We start from the raw sequence: 20,544 nt of genomic DNA, 5'->3' as shown, positions 1-20,544 counted from the left end.
GAGCAACAGATTGTTCTTATCGTCATGGGCTGGTTCTTTGCCGATGTGGCGTTCCACATTGCAATGGATGTAAGTGAAATGGGTCAAATTTACTATTTTTCTTAGCCCAAGTCAGGGCTTAGTCTATCGATCATTACCTTCGTAAAATTTATCCTATCGATTGGAAATTTTGCGCACGTGCAAAATTATAATCAAGTTAGAAGATGAGCAAAATGTACGGAAAAATAATAAAAAAATGTCATGATAGTATTATACCCACCTCAATTATTATTAGCAACCTGACTCGGGCTAAATAAGGCTGCACTGTGGGTTTTATATGTTTATCTGCATGCGCAGGTTCTCCGATGCGGGACTGATGTTGCCCTGAAAATCCGGAGGGGTTGGTGGGTCGTTCCGCTGCCAGTTTTAAACGAGTACAACAAAACAGATATACCGGTAAGTACATTGACAGCTAAATTAGTACAATGCGTACAAAAAATATTCCAAAATTCCCGAAAATCTTCAAAGTTTCCGTAAAAGGGCAAAAAGTTGCCCCCGTTTTTTCGGTAAACGCGCTTGCAGTGCGGCGCGCCGAGAATTGGCCGGCGGTGGGGGCGCTTAAAACTTAAAATCGAACCCTTACGAAAACACTAATTTTTTCTGTTCTCCATTTTAGGGAGGTCTTATCCGGAAGTTTATACTGCTTGCTTACGTCATCACTTCGTTGGGGGTTTGTGGCACCGTCATCGTGATCATGCTTATACCCGTGACCGGTGATAAGAGAGGATTTGGAGTGATGACATGCAGCCATAATGTTACTGCCAACGATACTTCAAAGAATTTAAGCGTTTCAAGCATTTCAAACTGCGACCTTACTCAAATTTTCAATAATAAAATCTTCACTAAAATATTAGAATTAGATGGTGAAATTAAGGCAAAAATTATACGTCCAAAGTGATCAGTTTGTTATACACTAAAAAAAATCTTGTAATTTGGACGCTGTACTTTTAAAATATTTATTGGTAATAAATTTGGTAAAGTTTATTAAATATGGGTTACAATTCCTGTTTGGCTGGGGGGATGTAAACGGGTGTGGATTGGTGCAAATCGTCGGGGATGGGATACCCAAAGAACTCGTTGGCGAGGAAGTGATAACGTGTCCGGAGCAGGTGAGCGGACGCTTTGGGTTGTCGATCTCGGGTGAAGACTCCTTTTCGGTTGCCCACAATTCGCGTAATTTCTAAACGAGATTCGCATGAAATTTTGCAAATTTGCAGTTTAAACATATATACAATGGAGGTGGACCATCGTATGCCTCCGATTTTGACCGAATTAGTGTCAATTGACCACAAATTTACTTAGGATTAAATTGGTTGGTTAAACCATTGGCGACTTTTGTGCATTTCATAATATTTAAATCTGCTCAAAACCGGAGAGCATACGTACACTAGGAGACCTTCATTGCTAGTTGCATACCTTGTTTCGTCATGAAATCGGCAAAATTCCATATCATTTCTCCTGCGAAAATTTATTAAAAAATATTATCTAATTTCTTTAATCGTCGTATTTTAGAAAAAATTACCTATGAACGTATACGTCGTGTTTGTCCTCATTTCGTCAAAGGCTTTGAAATGCTCACGCATATATTCTTCTTGCCACTCCTCGGTAAACAGCCAACTTGGGCTCTGTGCAAAAAAAGTGCAAATTTTAAGTATATAAGTAATTTCGCAAAAAAATTCAGTTTTCGTTTCTTGCGGGTTTGCTAAATATATTTTTTTTGCACTGCAAAGCAAGAAACTCAAGAAATGCATATTTACCATGTGGAGTCCTGTAACCGTGTCGGCCCCATATTCTGTATAGATCAACGGCTTGTTGTACCTCGTCATCCAGTTGGTGGCTTCAGCTTTGGCAGCAATTCGCACAATTTCCATCTCACCAACGTCCGAGTACCACGCGTGGTAGCGATTTAGACCCAAAATATCGTAAAATTGGGCAGCCTTGTCATTCGCGTAATTTGTAAAGAGGACGATGCTCACGGGTCGAGAAGCATCGAGGGCTTTGGTGTGAGTGTACATTTCTCTGAGGAGTAAAAAAAAAATATTTATGCAAATCAATTAATATCGCATTTAATTTAATGGGAAATTAAAAATTTGAGACGTACTGGAAATAGTTTTCAGCATTGGGATCCTCTGACCGTGGCTCGTTAGCTACTGACCACATGACCACGCTGGGGTGGTTTTTGTCCCTCTGCATCAATTGGGACATTTCTCTCTTATGCGTTTCCAGCAAAAGTGGTCCGAATTCACTGGAATAATTTCATTGCAGTATTTTAATAAATAGCTGCTAAATAGATGAAGAGGTCAACACCTCCAATAAAGCTAATTTCCTATTCCTTCAACATTAGGACGCAGCCGAAAAATCACCAAAATTGGCGCCGCCGCAAAATTATTCGGCGTTGACCTCTGACATAATTTTTTGCATTATTATTACGTGAGCGAAACGGCGGAACACTCGTCAATGATGACAATGCCCAATTGGTCAACGAGGTCCATCAACTCTTCGGAGTACGGGTAGTGCGTCGTCCGGTAAGAGTTGGCTCCCGTCCATTTGATAAGATTGTGGTCCTTGATTAACAAGACGGGATCGAAGCCTCGACCGTGAAGCTGCATATGAAAAGGTGGTGACATTTATTGAATTTTTTGGTAAAAATGATATTTCACTAATAGCGAGCATTGCTTACGAAAAAATCCTCGTGTCTCCCAAACCCCGTGAAGTAGAAGGGAACGTCGTTAATCAGGAAAGAAGTTGTGGACCATTTGACCGAGCGGATGCCCACCTTGATTCGATACACATCTCGGAGCCCCCCTTTCGTGAAGGTCACCTAATAATTCGAAGCATGTTTATTTACTTAACATTAGATTGAATGACTCATCGTAAAAATGAGCACATTTTTAATCATTTCTCGGTTCTGGGAATTTATTTTAAAATTCTGAACGACAAATTTGGAGAGCAAGTCGTTCCCACTTTTAAAAAAATATGCACTCTAGATTTTGACACTTTTTGGCGGAGGAGGTCTAAAGTTTCAGAAGGCTTCAGAAAAATTGGAACTCATCCAAACTGGCCGAAAAACTAATCAGCTTACAAACTACAAATGTATCCTACAGAATTTTAAAAGAAGTTCCCAGAGCCGAGAAATGATTAAAAATATGATAATTTTGATTATGAATCATCCACCAAACTTTGAGTTAATTTTCTGATGACGTTAGTCAGTTACCCTTAAAGTGTACAAATATCCGGCCTCATTCTGTTCCCTGACCATTGTGTAAGGCCACCAAAGTTTTGCGTTAGGAACGACCAGTGTCCCGATTGCGGTGAGGGCGGAAGAGACCAAGGTTCCCTCCTTGTCCAAGAGGTCCACGTTTATCGTCTCTGCTCCAGCCCCTTCAACGATTGTGGCGATATTGTACGTCAACGTGCCTGTTGTCCCTGTGACGCTTGGGGTGGCCGTGATGTCATCGATGTAGCTGCAATGAAACGAATAATTTCGACCATTTATCTGTGTTACTTGTGATGGTAAAAAGGTGAAGTATTTACAGAAAAACAGCCGATGGACAGTGGGCTTTCAAGTTTTTGAGGGGACAAATCAGGGTGGAAAGCGGACATGCTTATTTTGCGTGGGCAGAGAACAAATGGACATAGTTTTTTGGGTGGATGTTGAAATTGAAAGCTAACTAACCTTCGTGGTGTGGTGTACAAGAGGACGGATCGGTGGATTCCGGCGTATTTGAAGAAATCGAAATTATCCGACATGATGGTGTGGTTTGCGGGGTATCTGAATAATTGAAAATTTATGTACAACTTGAAAATAATCATTGACTGCCTAATGAACTTACTGTTCGCCTTCCTTGACCCGGACGAAGCCTTGCGGCACGGTGGAGGAGGTGAGTGTATTGTTCACCGCGACGGTTATCCTGTTGGCCGTGTTGCTGTTGAGAATCAGAGACAGCTCGGCTTGGAAGGGCAGGTGACCACCTTGATGTTCCGTCACCCGAACCCCATTCACCCACTAAATATACAAATAATATTCCAGCTTAATTAATTAATCTGATGTGCATCTAATTATTTAGCTAATTACCACAATAGCATAATAGTTGACACTCCCAAATCGGAGGAAAACCCTTTTGTCGGCCAAAGTCCACTGGGGACTGACCCAAAACTCTCGGTCGTACCAAACCCATCCGAAATAGTCACGCCTCTCCCGATCGTTCGAAAGATCTTGGTACGAAGACGGCACCGGCATGTTCTCCACTTCTCCGCTCTGCGACAATGTGCAAATATTATGCAAATCAGCTACATATAAATTCATTTGGCTTGCATTGTATTTATCAAATGCATACACACCTGTTCCAGTGGAGCGTTGAACCATCCCTCCGTCAATCCCAGGTCGACCGCTCCCTTTGGCTCTTGTCGGAAATTCCAAATCCCATCCAAACTTTTGGACTCCCTTGATTCCGAGTCTCTCGGAAAAAGGATCCCCTGCCCGTGAACTTGGGCCACACCCACGACGAGCACGACGACGAGGAACAATTTGTCCATGTCTGCTCTGCTACGCTCAAATCGGTACTGTTGTTACCTTCTTCTCGGCGAACGATTAATGAACCGATCCTCCGTGCAAACCGGTTTCTCATGGACAACTGGCTGGAGATCGGAGGCGTGCAAAATGCCTTTATACCCATTCGCGACGTATGAGTGCAAAAACTGGAGAGATAACAAACAATGCGATCACTTGAATCGGTCCCATTTTGATAAATGATGGATCGTATCACGTAATTTATCATCCGTGATGTAATGAACATGATTTCGACCACACAGCAAAATATTTAGATGCCATGCCTTCATGAATTTGTTGATAGCGTCAGACGTCAACTGGAGCATGAACTATTTTTACTACGAGATATAATCCTTGTCAGGTGATTTTTTGACATTATCTCAATTTAGTGATTTATTATTTACATCTGGGAATTGTTAAATTGCTCTGAAAAGATTCATTTTTTGTTGATGAGCTCATCCATGGCGTACAAGGAACGAATCGAGCCCGAAGAAATGACCAGAGTACCGCCTGGATTCCCTGCTCCGTGGTGTCGAACCTCCAAAATTGTGTATGGCTCGTCCGGATAAAACAGCGCGGTCATGCAGGTCAGCCCTCCATCGATGAAAACCTCGACGGCAGTTACGTCCCAGTAAATTTCAAACTTGATCGCTTCTGTGCTCGACCTTTCCCTGGTGGCGGTGATCCTTCGGGAGAAATTGGGGGCAAAGTCGACGAAACCACTGTCCGATCGGTTCAAGAAGAAAGGACGCTCGCGACCCTTGTCGAATCCTAAATAATGCATATAAAGAAATTAGCAGTGTTTCGGGTGCAAGTAAGCAATTACAAGAAATAAAGGTAGGAAAGGAAACTGGTTTCTTGCAGCTATTTTGACCTGCAAGAAATGCAAGGCGCAGGAAACTACGCCGCGCCGCTATACTTCATATGGCGCGTGGCTAGATAGTGCATATTTCCAGCACTTTCTTGCAGGTTCTTGCGCCTTACATTTCTTATATTTCTTGCTTTGCAGTGCAAGAAATGTAGCAAACCCGTAGGAAACGAAAGATTGGTAATTAGCATGAAATTGACCTGAGGAAATCCATCCTGAGAAAATATTGTCATTTCGCACCTGTGCAGACCTCTTGACCTGCCGGATTCGTCATACAAATCGCCAAACTCGACCCTATCCCCATAGTTCGCGTATCGAAGGTGAACTCTGTATGGAGGAGGGAGCTGTTTCCTGTCGGAATTTCTAAAACCTGGTCCGCCTCCACCACCTGGTTCGGTACGGTTTGGTACGTCTCATTTTTGAAGAGCGTTCTCAACTCGGGGGCCGGATTTGAGGCGAGGCGAAGCTGTCCGTTGACCAGGACGAGGTCCATCACGCGAGGAAGCGTCATCTGGCCCCTCCATCCAATCGTGGGGAGACCGTTGGCGTAGTCCCAGTTGTTCATCCAGCCCATGTTCACGGCGCGACCAGAGGGTTCGTTGAAAAAGGAGATGGCCGCGTAGTTGTCGACACCCCAATCCATCCAGAGCGGGGTCATCTGAGGACTGTTGAAATTAACGCCGTCAAACCCACCGACAAAGTATTGCGTGGCTGAGCCGCCGTTCGGGCCTGAAATTGTTTAGGAGAATTTGTTAGAATGTAAATTTGTCAGTGTTTTAGGTACAAGCAACCACTTTTAAGAAATAACGACAATAACGTGGGTTTTGGAGCTATTTTAACCTGCAAGAAATGAAAGGCACAAAAAACTACATACTGCGCGTGGCTAGATAGCACATATTTCTTGCACTTTCTCCCAGTTTCTTGCACCTCGCATTTCTTGCATTTCTTGCTTTCCTCTCAAGAAATGTAGCAAACCACAAGAAACGAAACACTGATTATTTTAGCATTTTTACCTCCCGGATTTATACTGACAATTAAGATCCACACGGTTTCTCCGCCAAATTGGAGTGGAAAAAGGTCCGGGCACTCCCACACGCCGGAGTGCTCGCCTTGCTCAGGATCTGCACCAAATTCACTCGTGTACTCCCACGTTTTGAGATCGGTGGAAGAGTAGAACATGACCTTGTTTCCGGCAGCGAGCAGAAGAATCCATTTGTCATCGTATTGTATCACTTTGGGGTCACGGAAGTCTGGAATTCCTACGAGTTGGATAATTAATTATTAGATAGTGCATAGTTATTTCATTACCCACAATCGTTCTCCCAGCGTATGCTCTCCGATTCTGCCCAAACTTGGTCAAAAGTTTGGTCAAAATCGGCGAGCATACGCGGGGTGACCTTCATTGTCAACTGGATTGAACACTTGCCTGGATTCGGGATGACAGGATTGCCCTCAAATTTGGCGTACGTCCGCCCCTTGTCCAAACTGTAGCCAATACTTTGTTGTTGCGAATCTCCGGCGTGCGTAAAAATCGCCACGATTGGCACGTTTACATCATCCTGTTGGAACCCGGTCGAGTTATTGAAATCCACGACGGCGCTTCCACTGAAAACATAGCTAAGTTGAAAGAGTTGCTAAAACCATTGTTAAAATCAGAAATCAGCGCCGCCAATCGTATGCCGCCGCCGCCGATAAATCAGATTTCCTATTCCTTCAAAACCACGCCACGCCTCCGACGCTGCCGAAAAAGCACAAAAAATTGCTCTGCCGCCGCCACAAAATTTGTCTGCGTCGACCTCTGATTGAAATCACTAAATTTTCTTCCCTACCTGAAAATTTGCCCCAGATGATCAGGAAACATTGCAATCGGCAGATCCGTCCATGTAACGAGGTCAGTTGAGACGGAGTGACCCCAATGCATCGGCCCCCACACGGAGTCTGCGGGGTTGTACTGGTAATGAAGGTGGTACTCCCCATCCATGTAAACCATCCCGTTCGGATCGTTTATCCAGTTGGCGGCGATGCTGAAATGAATTTTTGGGCGATACCGGTCGTCAACTTGACCATGAGTAACTGTCGCAACCGCCACGACAAGTATGGCGGCGACGATGGGTGTAAATTTCGCCAGCATTTTTTTAAATACGTAAAAAATATATTTCTTGTTGAAATTTTGACGACTTATTGAACCAGATCAGAGTCGAGTGCGATTGGTAATCTACTTCTGTCAAAGTCCGGTTTATATACCGGGTGGTTGGTACATTCAAGTTATTATTAGTTTAGTATTTATTAAGGCTTGTTATCATGCTTGAGCTTATCACGTATGTATGTACGTACTTATCGAGATCATGATTGTAACGAATGTGTAGGTAACACGTTATGACCTCAATCCAATCCATACGCGACAAGAGCACTTCTTTCTTGTCAGGGAGGAGATAACTCAAGAACTGTTTACCTGCGTAGGTCATCATTTAACAGGAACGTGATTATTTATTAAAATATTTTACTAAATCCAGAATTACATAAGGACACACATTAAAAAGTTAACAGGCATGAAAAATTATGGATGACAATTACTCCTCAATTAAGTACTTGCCACGCCTTCATCGCGGTCTAGACTAGAATTAATTAATAGCTCATAGTTTGTAAATGTACATTCATCGATCAAAAGGCCTCGGATCAGGTGTTTTTTGTCGGTCGCTTTTTGATTTCCGTACAAATCTTGTTGGTTTATGACCAAGTAGCTGAGCAGGATGACGCAGCCGATCGCTAAGTGGAGCAGGACGGCGAAAAAGTAGCAGAATCCCTTCATGCACTGACACGGGGCGGACTCACGGACCTCGATCCCTTCCAGAATGGGGAAAAAGTGGCGTTCCTTCTGTCCCAGGCGCTTATCTTGGATCCACTGCATCCCACACTCGATAAGGAACATGAACAACGAGACGCCCGAGAGGGCACCGACTTCTACCTTGATTTCTGTGCAGGCTCCCATATTGATCAGAATGCTGCAGGAGGCTGGATCAGTTAGACAAGAATTGAATTACAAAGTACTTAAAACACAGTGGCACGGAAGCGTGGGGACAAAAGAACAATGTCCCACGGTTATTGGATAACCCCATGATCTGCCCATGTTATATAAGTCCCTCCCTCCCTTATCTTACAATGTTAATGTCCCCACAGCTTCCGTGGCCACTGCTACTAAAACAAAATATTCGTTTCTTGATTTCATACTTGCGCCAAGAACAGTGAAATATCCCGAGAGGCTGTGCGTCGTCATGTACATGCTTTTGTTGTCCTTGGGTCGTGACCATCCCGTCGCGGCGGACATGTGATACGCCACCACCGTGACGACGCCCAATCCCATGTGAAGCATGGAATTTTGATGGTCGGTGCATTCCGTGTTTAAAGCTCCGTTGCCCAGCAAATGCTCGCAGTCGACCACGCCACGACCCCGATTTCCCAACGACGCCACGATACCCAGCCTGTAATAGCAAAAAATGCATTGCTTACTTGCCACGAAATATTTTGCTATGCATGAATTGATATTTATTTAGATAGGAGGAAATTTTTACCACATGAAAGTGATGCTGAAACAGGAGAGGACGATGTGAGTCTGTTTGTACAGAGTGAATGAGGTGACGTTATTAAATAAATCCACATTAATATTGGTGGTTAAGAGAACGTAATTTATTATCTTACCATCAACCATCTCGGAATTCCGCAGCAAGACACGCCCGGCGTTTCCTTAAAGTATCGTGCCATATAAAGCGAGCAGGGATTGATGACCAGGAACGCAAATATCATCAATATGCCGTGCATACGTTTGTTGAACTAGAATTTTATGGGCATAATTTTATTCAATTAATAATTCCTTCCAAATGCGTATCGAGAGGAAGCTGGGCTTACTTTGTAATACTTAATTCCTAGTCGTCGATAGTGAAAGTAGAAGAGTTCGCGTGGCGTGAAATGTTCCACATTGGGGTCCAATGTGGTGGTACGTTCTGATGTTTGGAACGTAGTCTCGATGATGACGGTGGTGTTGGTTTCGTTAGAATCGTCCTTGAACCATTCTTCCGCCTCTGGGGCACTCCTCTTCCTTCGACGTCTTTCAAAAAAGAGTTGATCGGGGTCCGGAGTGGGCAGGTCTGGTGGGGTTGGGCGCGCATGCATAAAAAAATGTTCTGGATGTGCTGGCTAAAATCAATAACACGTTGATGTCACCATTTACTAAGAAAAATCAGAACTATTCTACACAATTCTATTGATTGGAAAATAATTAAGCGTGATAGAAAATCCTCGCGCGGTAGTCGGTCTGTTGCACATGTGATAAGTGACTGACAAGTAGTGACAAGTGCCCGTAAGTAATTATTTGCATATTATTGCTTACTATGCTAATTTCCAAAATTCTCAGAATGCATATTACCGCACTTGTCGTAATACTAACACGAATTCAGCTCTATGATGCTTAGTTATTTGCCGATTAATACCATGCACGTGGTATTTTCCGTGCCATGTCTTCTTGGGAGGTTAAGATGACATTCGTTTAACAGCAGACTTCTTTCGTCCTTGGCTTTGTGCCACTCCGCTGCAGTTTTTGGGAAGTGGTCTGGCGAGCAGGCAAACGGACCAGGGGGGCAGGTCTCCCCGTCGGGGGATCCGTGCAGAATGCAGTCATCATAACTTCGACTGTACGGGATAGCTTTATCCTGGCGCGGAGCGATGATACTCGTTTGGTTACAAAAGACATTCCCCGCCCATTCTGACGTTAGGTCGTGGTAGTAGTAGCTCGGGGCACCGTCGAAAGAGTGGACTGGGAAGGATGCACCCGACGGAATCCTGTACACGGGCGTGTAGAAGGCCACGTAGTGGGGCGTTGTGAAGTCCGTGATGGCAATTATCCTGAGGGAACGAGAAATTATTATCTACTGCATCTATTTTATAGGTATGTAGTATCCAGTACAGAAGGTCATGAATCATGACCTTCTGTACTGGATCCTACCCTACTCGTGTTGAGTACAACATGAGTAGGGATCCATAAAAACATATTTGGCCGGACTCTGGTCATGATTCAGGGAACGTTTATACATTATGCCACGCGAGAGGGGGGTCTAAAAGGCTCCAATAATATCTTGCTTCTGTGACACGAGCACAACATGTTGGGGGAGGGGGTAGCAGAAAATTGCGATGTTTGCGTTACGTCATTTATGAGCGCCCCCTTATGAAAAAAAACTTTCAAATGTAAAATTTTCGCAAAATTTGTATTTCTCTGTGGTCGAATTTCTTGAACAAACTCGTCTCGTATCGTTGAAATATTAATAAAATATATGTATTTTTGAAAAATGTCTAAAATCTTTACGTATTTTTGAAAAATGTCTAAAATCTTTACGTATTTTTGAAAAATGTCTAAAATCTTTACGTATTTTTGAAATAATCGCGGAAATATTTACAAATATTTAAATATGTCTGAAAACCTAGATATATGCAACAATGTGTGGAAAATTTTTGATTTTTTTATCTTTAAGAATTAGGGACAAAGCTTGACAGTCGGTCTTCATCAAATGGAAAAGTTGGAAATAAAAACATCCCCACCCTCTGTCCCAGTAATAAAGAAATAAATGAAAAGTAAGACCACGCACATGAACTGGAACGCGACCACCTCGTGGCATGGGACATTGATCCAATTGAAGTCAAAGATGAGCTCGTTTTTCAGCGGATGATTAGGGATCGAACCAAACATGAGGACGTGAGGGTGCTGTGGGTGCAAATGAAATATTTAGAGATTCACGGTCAGTGTGGCAGAATTTAAATTCATTTTCGCCAATGTGGTAAAAAAAATGAAAGTCGTGAATTTTCGGAACCCAAAAAACATTGGGTCTAGTCTATCAGTAAAGTACTGTAATTATTTTATGGCGAAAGTTTTTCGCCAAACTGACCGCCATCCTATTTAGTATTTGTTATTAATCAAATTCGCAAAAAGTGTCGTCGTGCGACTAACCCGGAAGCTGTGCCTAGGCCGATATCTGCACGGAACAATCCTCGCATCCCGAACGTCATGTGGGTGATTTATACACTGTATGTCTCGAGCGAATTCTCCAAACGGAATTCCTGTATATATCATATTTTGTATTAGTAAAACGAATAGTACATTCTCAAAGGGAGAAAATGTCGTACCAAGAAATCCATCAATAGGTTGGATAATAACGCCCTTTGGGGGGAATTCAAACTGCAGCCTAATTTGGAACCTTTGGCGCAGCTTTTGTCCGTAGGACGAAACCTCTCGGGTTTGGAATCCGTTGATTTCGATCTGACGTGAAAATATTGTTTAATAACGTAAATAGGACTCATCGCCAAAATAGATAGTCTAAATCAGCACATTTCAATCATTCCTCAGCTCCTGGAATTTATTTAAAAATTCTCGACGACAAATTTGCAGAACAAGTCGTTGCCAAAAAATATACCCGCTAGATTTTGACAGTTTTGAAAATAGAATACCTCAAGTTTAAGAAGCCTTCAGAAAAATTGCCGTCCAGAATTTTTAAATAAATTCTCAGAGCGGACAAATGATTAAAAATGTGCTCATTTTGACGATGAGTCATCGATGGACATAAGAATATTTAAATTATTAAAGGAATTTGACACTTACATGGTTCAAGTGTCCCAGTTTATTACTTGTGCCGTCCCATCTCCACTTCGTAATCAGGTCGTAGTACAGGTTTTCACGGTCGGAATAATTCGCAGCGGCAAAGTTGCTCTCCTCCACGGCCAGACTTTTAAAGACTTCGGCAAAATGGGCAATGTGTGGGTTCTTCTCGACATCTTCGGTACGCAGACAGAGGGGGAATTTTCGTGCCGTGAACCTCATAATTTTTGGTCTCCTGTGCTCCTGGAAGGCGGTAAGTTGGCTTATCGTGAAGTTGAAGTGGCCCTTGCAGCCGAGAAGGATGCGGGTCACGTCTGTGTCCGTCAATCCGCTTGGATGTGTCTTCATCCAGGCGAGGACCTCTTCTTGCGTGCTGGTTGGTGAGAGGTTGGTCAGGCTGGAACAGTCAACTTCGCCAAGGACAGTTTTTGGCAAGAAGAGAAACAGAGAGAAGAGAAGGGGTGAAAATTTCCCCATTTTTGGAAGAAATCAAGTCGTGTTTCGAAATTTTAGTGTTTCACTACTACCAATTTTTTGCGATTTTGTAAACCTGAATTTTGCAAACCGAAATAATTTTACCACTGAAAAAATTATGGTCAACATGACAACGACGCAAGGAACCAGTGGCCGCGGAAGCCGTGGGGACATGTGGGGACATTAGTATTGTAGGGTAGGGGAGGGGAGGGAGGGGTTTATATGTCATGGGCAGATGATGGGGACATCGAATAACCGTGGGGACATTGCCCCTCCGTCCCCAGCGGCCACTGCGAGGAACAAAACGGGGATAATGATCAGATTGTCACATTTGCACTTCATTATTTCCTCCCTTTATGAAACGGTAATGAAATTGAAGGGTTTTATTATTTACCACATGTGTGAACCGAAAGCAAATAAATAAAGCGGTTCCGGTCGTTAATTTCTTTTGTCATCTTGAACAATAACAACCCCTTGACAAGGAATAAATGGGAGAGGAAGAGAGAGACCACGGGTACTTGGTTAACCTAACCCTTGGTTTTTGCTTCCCGATTATGCGACATTCAGTCAGATGAGAGCAATAAATGAGATCTTGGGATACAAAAATGTGTAAAGTATTCATGCTCTCGACTTTACGTACGTATGTTGTTCACAGCAAATAAATTATTATAATTATCTTTTATGTAAAGAAAAAACAATTTCTGCATTTCGAAATTCATTTCAAATCTGAAAAATATGCGGAAATTGGTGATTCTCAGCTATAAAACCTAGTGAAAATTTAGGTATGGTAAAAGTGATGTTTTCGCCATAGGCTGAACAAGAAAAAGAGCACAAATTCCGCATTTCGAAATTCATAGTTAAAATTGATGCTTGTTGAAAATCTGAGGAATAAAATCTGGTGAAAATTTATGTACATAGACTTATGATGAAGTGATGAGAGTGATGCTTGCTTCTGCCATAAGAAAGAAGACCCAAGAGACACTTCCCGTTTTGGTTAAACTGCACCGAACCCGTGCTCCGGGTGGTGCGAGATGGCCAGAACAGAACCGTATCTCGCCAAACCTGACGTTCTCCCCAGAGAATTCAGCACTGAAAGGGTGGCCACAAACAACTCTGACTCCAATATGACACCGTCGATCACGAGTTCCCTGGATATACAATTTTTTTCCCTATTAAAATTGACTGACAACATTATTTTTTCGAAAATTTTGACTTTATTTATCTTTTTGGTTAGAAATTCTGCCAAAATTATGAAATTTGTTCCTCAAAAACTTGTGAACGAGCCAGAAATGTAAAATCAAGTCGATCAACCAGCCAATTTATCTATCAAGGAGCAGTTATAACTTGAATTATTTATATCTCTCAACTTTAATCCTTCCCATTGTTTGGCGTAATTGGGATCGCCACCCAAGTGTGACTTTCACCCTCTCACCACCACCACCACCACCCTTCCAAGCTCCCTTTTCTCGTGGATGGGGTCCTTATTTTCCTCTCCGGATCAGTTCTGCTGTGCTCTCCTTACATAACCATTTTCACCAGTAATACATACATACTTACGTATTTATTGGAGTAGCATGTTGGTTCTCGAGGGTCTGGTGGGATTTGGACAAAAGACCCCGTTTAAGGGGAGTTAGTTACAAATAATAATATGTGATGATTTGATAATCTGATGACATGGCATGAGTACTGATGGACTGACATGCCTAATCTGATGTTAACATTGCTCTTACAAACACGCGTGCTGGCTGGCCAACTCTAAATAGAAAAGTCCTCAATTTTGAATTGAGGGATGGGTATCTACATATATTCGAAGCGATATCTTTAATTCGCATGCCATCCACTTTATTTTTCTCTGATGGAAAATCAGGATCAATTATATTCTATATTTGTCTCATCGTTCTAGAAAAACAAGTTTTTCTAGAACGACATGAGCCAGAAATATGCATGTACAAGGGAACTGACAGAGTGGTCAATTTCCGGACAGGATTGGCTCGTCGGAATCGTGAGCAAACTGCGTATTGACATGATAACCATAATTTTGGGGGACAATTATCCCGAAATGTGGTGGACAAGGACCTGTCACTGCTTCCTTTGTCGTGAGAATAAATTATTTGTTTGGGTTGGTCGATGCGATCGAGGTAAAAAAACAGGAAGGGAGAAATCATACCAAATATTTGATCATATCGATATGTACATTCGTCAAACCTTGCTCCATATCGGAATCGGATGGATGATGGCATCAAAAAATGAGTGAAAACATTCATTTCATGACCGGAAATTTGATCGGCTTGACCGATACCGACCCATCCTTAGTATTTTGGGTACTTTACACACATTATATTTATGTATTTCCAGTATAATTCGCTTGTACAGGATTTTCTTGTAGCATCCAATTTTCACCAGTACAAATACGAAGGAAAATACGGACCCGAAAGTTTAATTGATTTGGTGAAGCGTGCACGAGATAAGGCCATCGCGAGGTTTCGAATTAATTGAAAACTTGGGTATCAGGGGGCTTCACCAGAATTAAAGCGAATTAAACTGAATAGAATAGTGTACAGTTGAGAAGCAGAGTCTCATTTTAAAATGGGAGAAGGAAAACCAGCTCAACCAACAGATTGCTCATCTTTGATAACAATATACTTAAAGCTCAGGTGGATTAAATGGCTGCTTTATACAAGGTGGCTTTGTATATAGATCGAGGACAGGGGCCGCGGACAGGGGGACAATGCCCCCACGGTTGTTAGAAGTTCCCATCAGCTGCCCTTCCCTATCCTACAATGTTAATGTCCTCCGATGTCCCCACAGCTTCCGCGGCCACTGATCGAGAAAACCCCTTTCTCCACATTTCCACTCCCAGCCTCGTTCCCCGCATTTTACTTCAAAATTCATGTTTTCAATTTAATCAACCTTAATTTATCATTTCCTAAAATGTGCAACTATTCCTTCGAGGCGAGGAATGTCCCAAACGGCAACTTTTCAGAGGAGACTATACGTTCTTTGTGAAGTCATGAGCGAGGTGGTTGGTTTCGAGAGAGAGAAGTTTGTCCCGTAATTGGCACGCTTATCTGCCCCTGCCAGCCAGCCAGAGACAAGTCGAACTTTCTCCACCGCTCTGCCGAGGTAATTAAGGGGCGAGAGAAAGGAGCATCTCTGTGAAAAGGACGTGGCGGTTGGCCTTGCTGGCTTTTCCACCCAAATCAATTTCCAAAGAGTGCACATTCACAATGGAAAGAATTCACTTTTCAGGGCCTCGCACACAAAAAGTGGGAGCGAAAATGTGGAATTTTCCGTAATTTCGATTTTAAACCTGGGACGACATTCTGGATGATGGAACATTTCGGTGAGAGCGGAAGGAAGGGAGAGAAGCTGTGCATGGATGGTTGGCTGGTGGGAGCGTGGGGAGGACGAATGTGGAGAAAGATAGCCATTCCCTGGGGACGACGGGCCATTATTCCGGAGATAATTAGACCACAACCAACCGGAGGGTGGAGGGTGGAGCTCTACCCGAGAAAGGACTGGACCACGCTTCCCACTTTCTGCGGCTCTGTAACCTCACTCACTCACTAACCGAGCCCTTAGGAGCACCGTCAAGGTGCACAAAATATATATGGGGACACGCATACCCTGACGATATGAAAATGGCCTGATTTTTTTTTCTTTAGAATGCATGGACTTCAATTTTCAGTTTTTTGAAACTTTTGAAAGGTAAAATTTTGTCAGTGTTTCGAGTGAAAGTATGAGATGTGCCTGCAAGAAACTGGTTTTTTGCAGCTATTTGGACCTGCATGAAATGCAAGGCGCAAGAAACGACTTTCCGCTGCTATACTTATTGCGCATATTTCTTGCAGTTTTTTGCACCTCAGATTTCTTGCGTTTCTTGCTTTGCAGTGCAAAAAATGTAGCAAACCCGCAGAAACAAAACCCGAAATTCTGTCTATTTCGACATTAGTGTGCCAGTAAAATCCCGACTTTCTCAACTTCCCCCCAACACATTTCCAGTGAATATATTTTCTTCTTACTTTTCATCTTCCTTCAAGGAAAGCCAAGAGTGAAATCGAATCCACATCCACCCAGTGACTCACCGAATCGTTACATTTAAGCACTTGAGTAAAGTGCCAAAAATTCCGGCCGAATGGATTTCTCACCTCTGCTTTTCTCCTCACTGCGGTTTGCTCTGCTTTCACAACTTCTGAACGCCTATCAATCCACGCCATTGGGTCGCCTGTCACACCACTCCCAACCATTTAGGAGACGAAGCAAGTCATAATCCTTCCCTTCCTCCTTCGTACTGGATCCGAATCCCGGGTGTCGGTGGACTCTGTATAAATACCCGGGCGGAGAGGGTGGAAAGTCCTCTGTAATCCCTAGAAAGCTCATTCTCAAACTACCCAAAGCAGTCCTCAACGTTCACGTCCAACTATCAATTTCTCGCATCATCGCAGTCTCAACTTCCCCAAAAAATCGTAAATTCCCCAATAAATTGAGTTAGTCCTACTAAAAAACTAAACAAAAACTATATTAATTTGTCGCATAATCTCAGTCTCAACTTTCCCAAAAACCGTAAATCCCCCAATAAATTAAGTTGGTGTTGTCACTCAAAACCTAAAAAAACTACATCATCAAACTAATGGACTCATGAGACATCATGCCACACACAGGTAGGTCGAAAGTTGACATAATTTATCGAATTATTTAAATTGAGACAATTTTTGTAAACGAGTCAATCCATTAGTTACGCCAGAGTCAGTTTGACATGCATTTTTTGTGTGCACATAATCGTAACTGCATTACACACATTGTAAGATTTACCTGTTTTACACGAAAAAAAAGTCAGTCAGGTGACGACATGCTCATGATTCTACGAACAAAAAAGTTTCATTATGACATGAGATATTTATTAGAGCGAGTAAATCAGAGTATTAATGTCACGCGGAATACACATGTCATTTAATTGGTGGCTTAATTGTATTGTCTACTTTTTTTCAAGAAATTGATCACCCTTGAAAATTGGATTTATGATTTTGCAGGTCAAGCAGGTGTGAATCAGTTGGGCGGCGTTTTTGTGAACGGGCGTCCCCTTCCGGACTACGTGCGGAGGAGGATCGTAGAATTGGCGTTGATGGGCGTCAGACCTTGCGACATTTCCAGACAACTTCTCGTCTCGCATGGATGCGTGTCCAAAATTTTGACGAGGTTTTATGAAACGGGGTCAATCAAACCGGGGTCGATTGGAGGATCAAAAACTAAGGTGTGCTAAAAAAAAAGTGTGAATTTTATTCCTGACACATTTTTTGTAACGTTTCAATTTCTAACGGAAAATCGGAATCGACAAAGATTTTTGATTTTTCTTGTCTTACAAGAGGCATAATATTTCCTACTTTTGTAATAATATGAAAATTACATATTTACGTTACGTTTTAAAACTGTTCCTTTCGTTTTTTGCCCAATTTTCTAAAAATTGGTTAGACTATGAAATGAATGAGAGATGAAGATGATTTTGTAGTATGAATGCACATGATTGCAATGGATGAGCATATACTAAAGTGAAATTGCACCCTCATTAAATTTTTTATACTGAACTGAACGGTGCAATTCCTACGAGAAGAATTACGCAAGTTGAACATAAAACCAACAAACTGCTGCCTTACTTAGACATTGGTTTAATAGATATGCTTGCTAAATATTGCTTAACTTTTCTTAATTGAATGACGGCTGAGGTGGTTCCCATCCCATCTTTCCATCTTTTTCACTCCCCCTGCAATATTTTTTAGGAGAGGATGACTACCAATGGAGGTCTCCCAGGGTATGTTCGCAGATTTTGAGAAAACTAGTGTTAATCGGTTTGCAAATTTGATTAGTATGAAATTTGCAAAAGGCACGATCTCCCAATGCACAGATTTGGCAGAGATATTCGCATCCGAAGAGGACAAAACACCAGTTGGAAAGTGTAAAATCTGTCAACTTTTGGACGCATTTTCTCCTCTTCAGATTCAAATATCTCTGCCAAACCTGACCATTTGCAGATAACACCTTTTGCAAATTGCATATTGCTTAAAGTTGTGATCGATTGACACTGGTTTGCTCAAAATCTTTGAACATACGCTGCGAGACCTCCACTGTAAATCATCATGACTTTGTATTATTTAATAGCTTTACCAAGGTGCAAAAATCCTTGATAAGTGCAATACTGATTATTCTTCTGATTAATTAATAATTTCCCAGCAAGTCGCAACGCCCAACGTGGTGAAGAAGATTTTGCGCTTGAAGTCAGAAAATGCAGCCATGTTCGCATGGGAAATTCGCGAAGTCCTCTTGTCACAGAGGGTGTGTGATGTTAACACGTAAGCAGGCAGTGGATACATATTAAGCAATAAATATGTACGTACTTATCATGTACTTTATGTGATAATTTTTGGGACAGGATTCCCAGCATAAGTTCAATCAACAGGATTCTCCGAAATTCCGGAATGTTGACGGCCAGTGAGATGAGCTTGGGTGGGAGTGGTCTTCTCGGCAGTCCGGGCAATAAGGGCAATAATGGTGGTACGTACATATTTCCACTATTTTTTGCACAAACCAAAATTTTCATGAAATTCGAGAGAAATTCGAACCTGAGGCAAAGTGAGACGAAAGTATTCGCCACGCAACAGGAAAGAGGGTTTTATTCTGTCCCATTTTATCGGGTAATGAACCAATTCCCACAACAAAGGAAAGAATAATTTGATGATTTCGGTACTTTGCCGGTGTAAAAAATGGAGTATACATCCTCCTCTTCCAAGTTTATGCTCACTCCAATTATGTAACCGACCCGTGATGCAATGCTACTCTCAAGAAGAAATCTCACAATTGTTCTGTTTCTGTGTTGCTGTATCCTCCTCCTTTTGAACTTCAACTTATGTATTTTTCTCCCATTTTTATAAGTAAGCGACGATGTCCTCTCCAAATCAACACCTTTTTTGTCCCCATTTCGTCCATGTCCCCGCGGAAGCCGTGGGGACGTCTGGGGACATTAACATTGTAGAATAGGGGAGGGAGGGGTTTTTATAACATGGGCAGATAATGGGGACATCGAATAACCGTGGGGACATTGCCCCTCTGTCCACACGCTTCCGCGGCCAATGCCTTTAATCACAATTTTGATTATATTGTCAACAACTGCTCATATATTTCAGGTAATAACATGCAATCAAATCAAACCGTCGGGTCGTCGCCACACCACCACCACCTCAATCATCATCACGGTCACGGGATCAATAATCCACCACCCACTTCGTCCTCGTCGTCGGGATCTTCATCTCACCAAAATCCGAACCACGCCTCGTTTCAGTTCTCCTTTTCCCATCATTTCAATTACTTTGCCGGCTTTCCGTTCTGGAGTCATTTGAATCCTGCTGCAGGGCTGAGTAGTTCATCCCCTCCAATCAGAACCCCTGGTGGGGGCGGGCATAATAATAATAATTCCGGTGGTGGTGACGACCAACTTGTCTGCTTTCCAATTCCAACCCCGACAAACACCTCAACTGCCAGTACTGGAGAAAAACGGATAAAATCCTTCACAATTGACGAACTTCTTAAACCGGATGTGGACAATTTTGCGAAAAATTTGACCGCGCCGAACCGACGGACAGCTTTCTTTCAGGTGCATCCGAAAATGTCAATTTTTCCTGTGACCCAAAATTACAATAGTAATAATAATTTCCCCAAGAGAAATAGCCCCCTGACCGGGAAAGACGAATTGCTACGCGGTAATAATAACAATACGAAGACAAGTTATAATAATCGCGGCGTTGGCGTCGTGGTCAGAAATAATGATAAGCGTCAAAAACTTTGCGATTCGTCGTGTTGTTTTTCCGATGTGTAAAATAATAAAAAATCCAATTTTCTACCTCAAATGGCCACGTTTTTATTTTGTTTTCATAAAAATATAAAATTGATGATCTCGTAACAAATAAATTTGAAATTTTAGCAGCGGCA

At 42.4% G+C, this 20,544-nt stretch overlaps 3 protein-coding genes across 3 annotated transcripts; 1 reads left to right on the top strand and 2 right to left on the bottom strand.

Annotated features, from left to right (window-relative positions):
- Window positions 1-981: 981 nt before the first annotated feature.
- Window positions 982-4,679, bottom strand: LOC110853054 (beta-glucuronidase). The gene is made up of 12 exons (XM_022101280.2): window positions 4,381-4,679; window positions 4,115-4,297; window positions 3,873-4,045; window positions 3,716-3,811; window positions 3,254-3,503; window positions 2,720-2,860; window positions 2,470-2,642; window positions 2,141-2,284; window positions 1,797-2,058; window positions 1,562-1,664; window positions 1,456-1,497; window positions 982-1,219 (listed from the first exon to the last, which is right to left on the bottom strand). The coding sequence occupies exons 1-12, from the start codon at window positions 4,573-4,575 to the stop codon at window positions 1,035-1,037; spliced, it is 1,947 nt and encodes a 648-aa protein (XP_021956972.1). The 5' UTR covers window positions 4,576-4,679; the 3' UTR covers window positions 982-1,034.
- Window positions 4,680-4,906: 227 nt separating this feature from the next.
- Window positions 4,907-7,681, bottom strand: LOC110853151 (levanase). Its single transcript, XM_035854485.1, has 5 exons — window positions 7,286-7,681; window positions 6,883-7,061; window positions 6,470-6,715; window positions 5,697-6,185; window positions 4,907-5,359 (listed from the first exon to the last, which is right to left on the bottom strand). The coding sequence occupies exons 1-5, from the start codon at window positions 7,585-7,587 to the stop codon at window positions 5,025-5,027; spliced, it is 1,551 nt and encodes a 516-aa protein (XP_035710378.1). The 5' UTR covers window positions 7,588-7,681; the 3' UTR covers window positions 4,907-5,024.
- A 9,262-nt stretch (window positions 7,682-16,943) lies between these two features.
- On the top strand, window positions 16,944-20,464 carry LOC110853150 (paired box pox-meso protein). The gene is made up of 5 exons (XM_022101393.2): window positions 16,944-17,228; window positions 17,598-17,818; window positions 18,793-18,911; window positions 18,992-19,113; window positions 19,743-20,464. Exons 1-5 carry the CDS (start codon window positions 17,216-17,218, stop codon window positions 20,429-20,431), a joined length of 1,164 nt encoding a protein of 387 aa, XP_021957085.1. The 5' UTR covers window positions 16,944-17,215; the 3' UTR covers window positions 20,432-20,464.
- Window positions 20,465-20,544: the final 80 nt, after the last annotated feature.

The sequence above is a fragment of the Folsomia candida genome, unplaced genomic scaffold (genome assembly GCF_002217175.1).
Source record: "Folsomia candida strain VU population unplaced genomic scaffold, ASM221717v1 Fcan01_Sc008, whole genome shotgun sequence".
NCBI classification, from domain to species: domain Eukaryota; kingdom Metazoa; phylum Arthropoda; class Collembola; order Entomobryomorpha; family Isotomidae; genus Folsomia; species Folsomia candida.
This window is presented reverse-complemented; position numbering and strand designations above follow the sequence as displayed.

Coding starts and splice junctions, on each gene's coding strand:
- LOC110853054 (XM_022101280.2), bottom strand. CDS start 4,575: ATGGACAAATTGTTCCTCGTCGTCGTGCTCGTCGTGGGTGTGGCCCAA. Junction 4,298..4,380: donor TCAACGCTCCACTGGAACAG/GTGTGTATGCAT, acceptor ACATTGTCGCAG/AGCGGAGAAGTGGAGAACAT. Junction 2,285..2,469: donor TGTTCCGCCGTTTCGCTCAC/GTAATAATAATG, acceptor AAATTATTCCAG/TGAATTCGGACCACTTTTGC.
- LOC110853151 (XM_035854485.1), bottom strand. CDS start 7,587: ATGCTGGCGAAATTTACACCCATCGTCGCCGCCATACTTGTCGTGGCG. Junction 7,062..7,285: donor CATCTGGGGCAAATTTTCAG/GTAGGGAAGAAA, acceptor CTATGTTTTCAG/TGGAAGCGCCGTCGTGGATT. Junction 6,186..6,469: donor TGTCAGTATAAATCCGGGAG/GTAAAAATGCTA, acceptor AAACAATTTCAG/GCCCGAACGGCGGCTCAGCC.
- LOC110853150 (XM_022101393.2), top strand. Junction 17,819..18,792: donor TTGGAGGATCAAAAACTAAG/GTGTGCTAAAAA, acceptor ATAATTTCCCAG/CAAGTCGCAACGCCCAACGT. Junction 18,912..18,991: donor AGGGTGTGTGATGTTAACAC/GTAAGCAGGCAG, acceptor TTTTTGGGACAG/GATTCCCAGCATAAGTTCAA.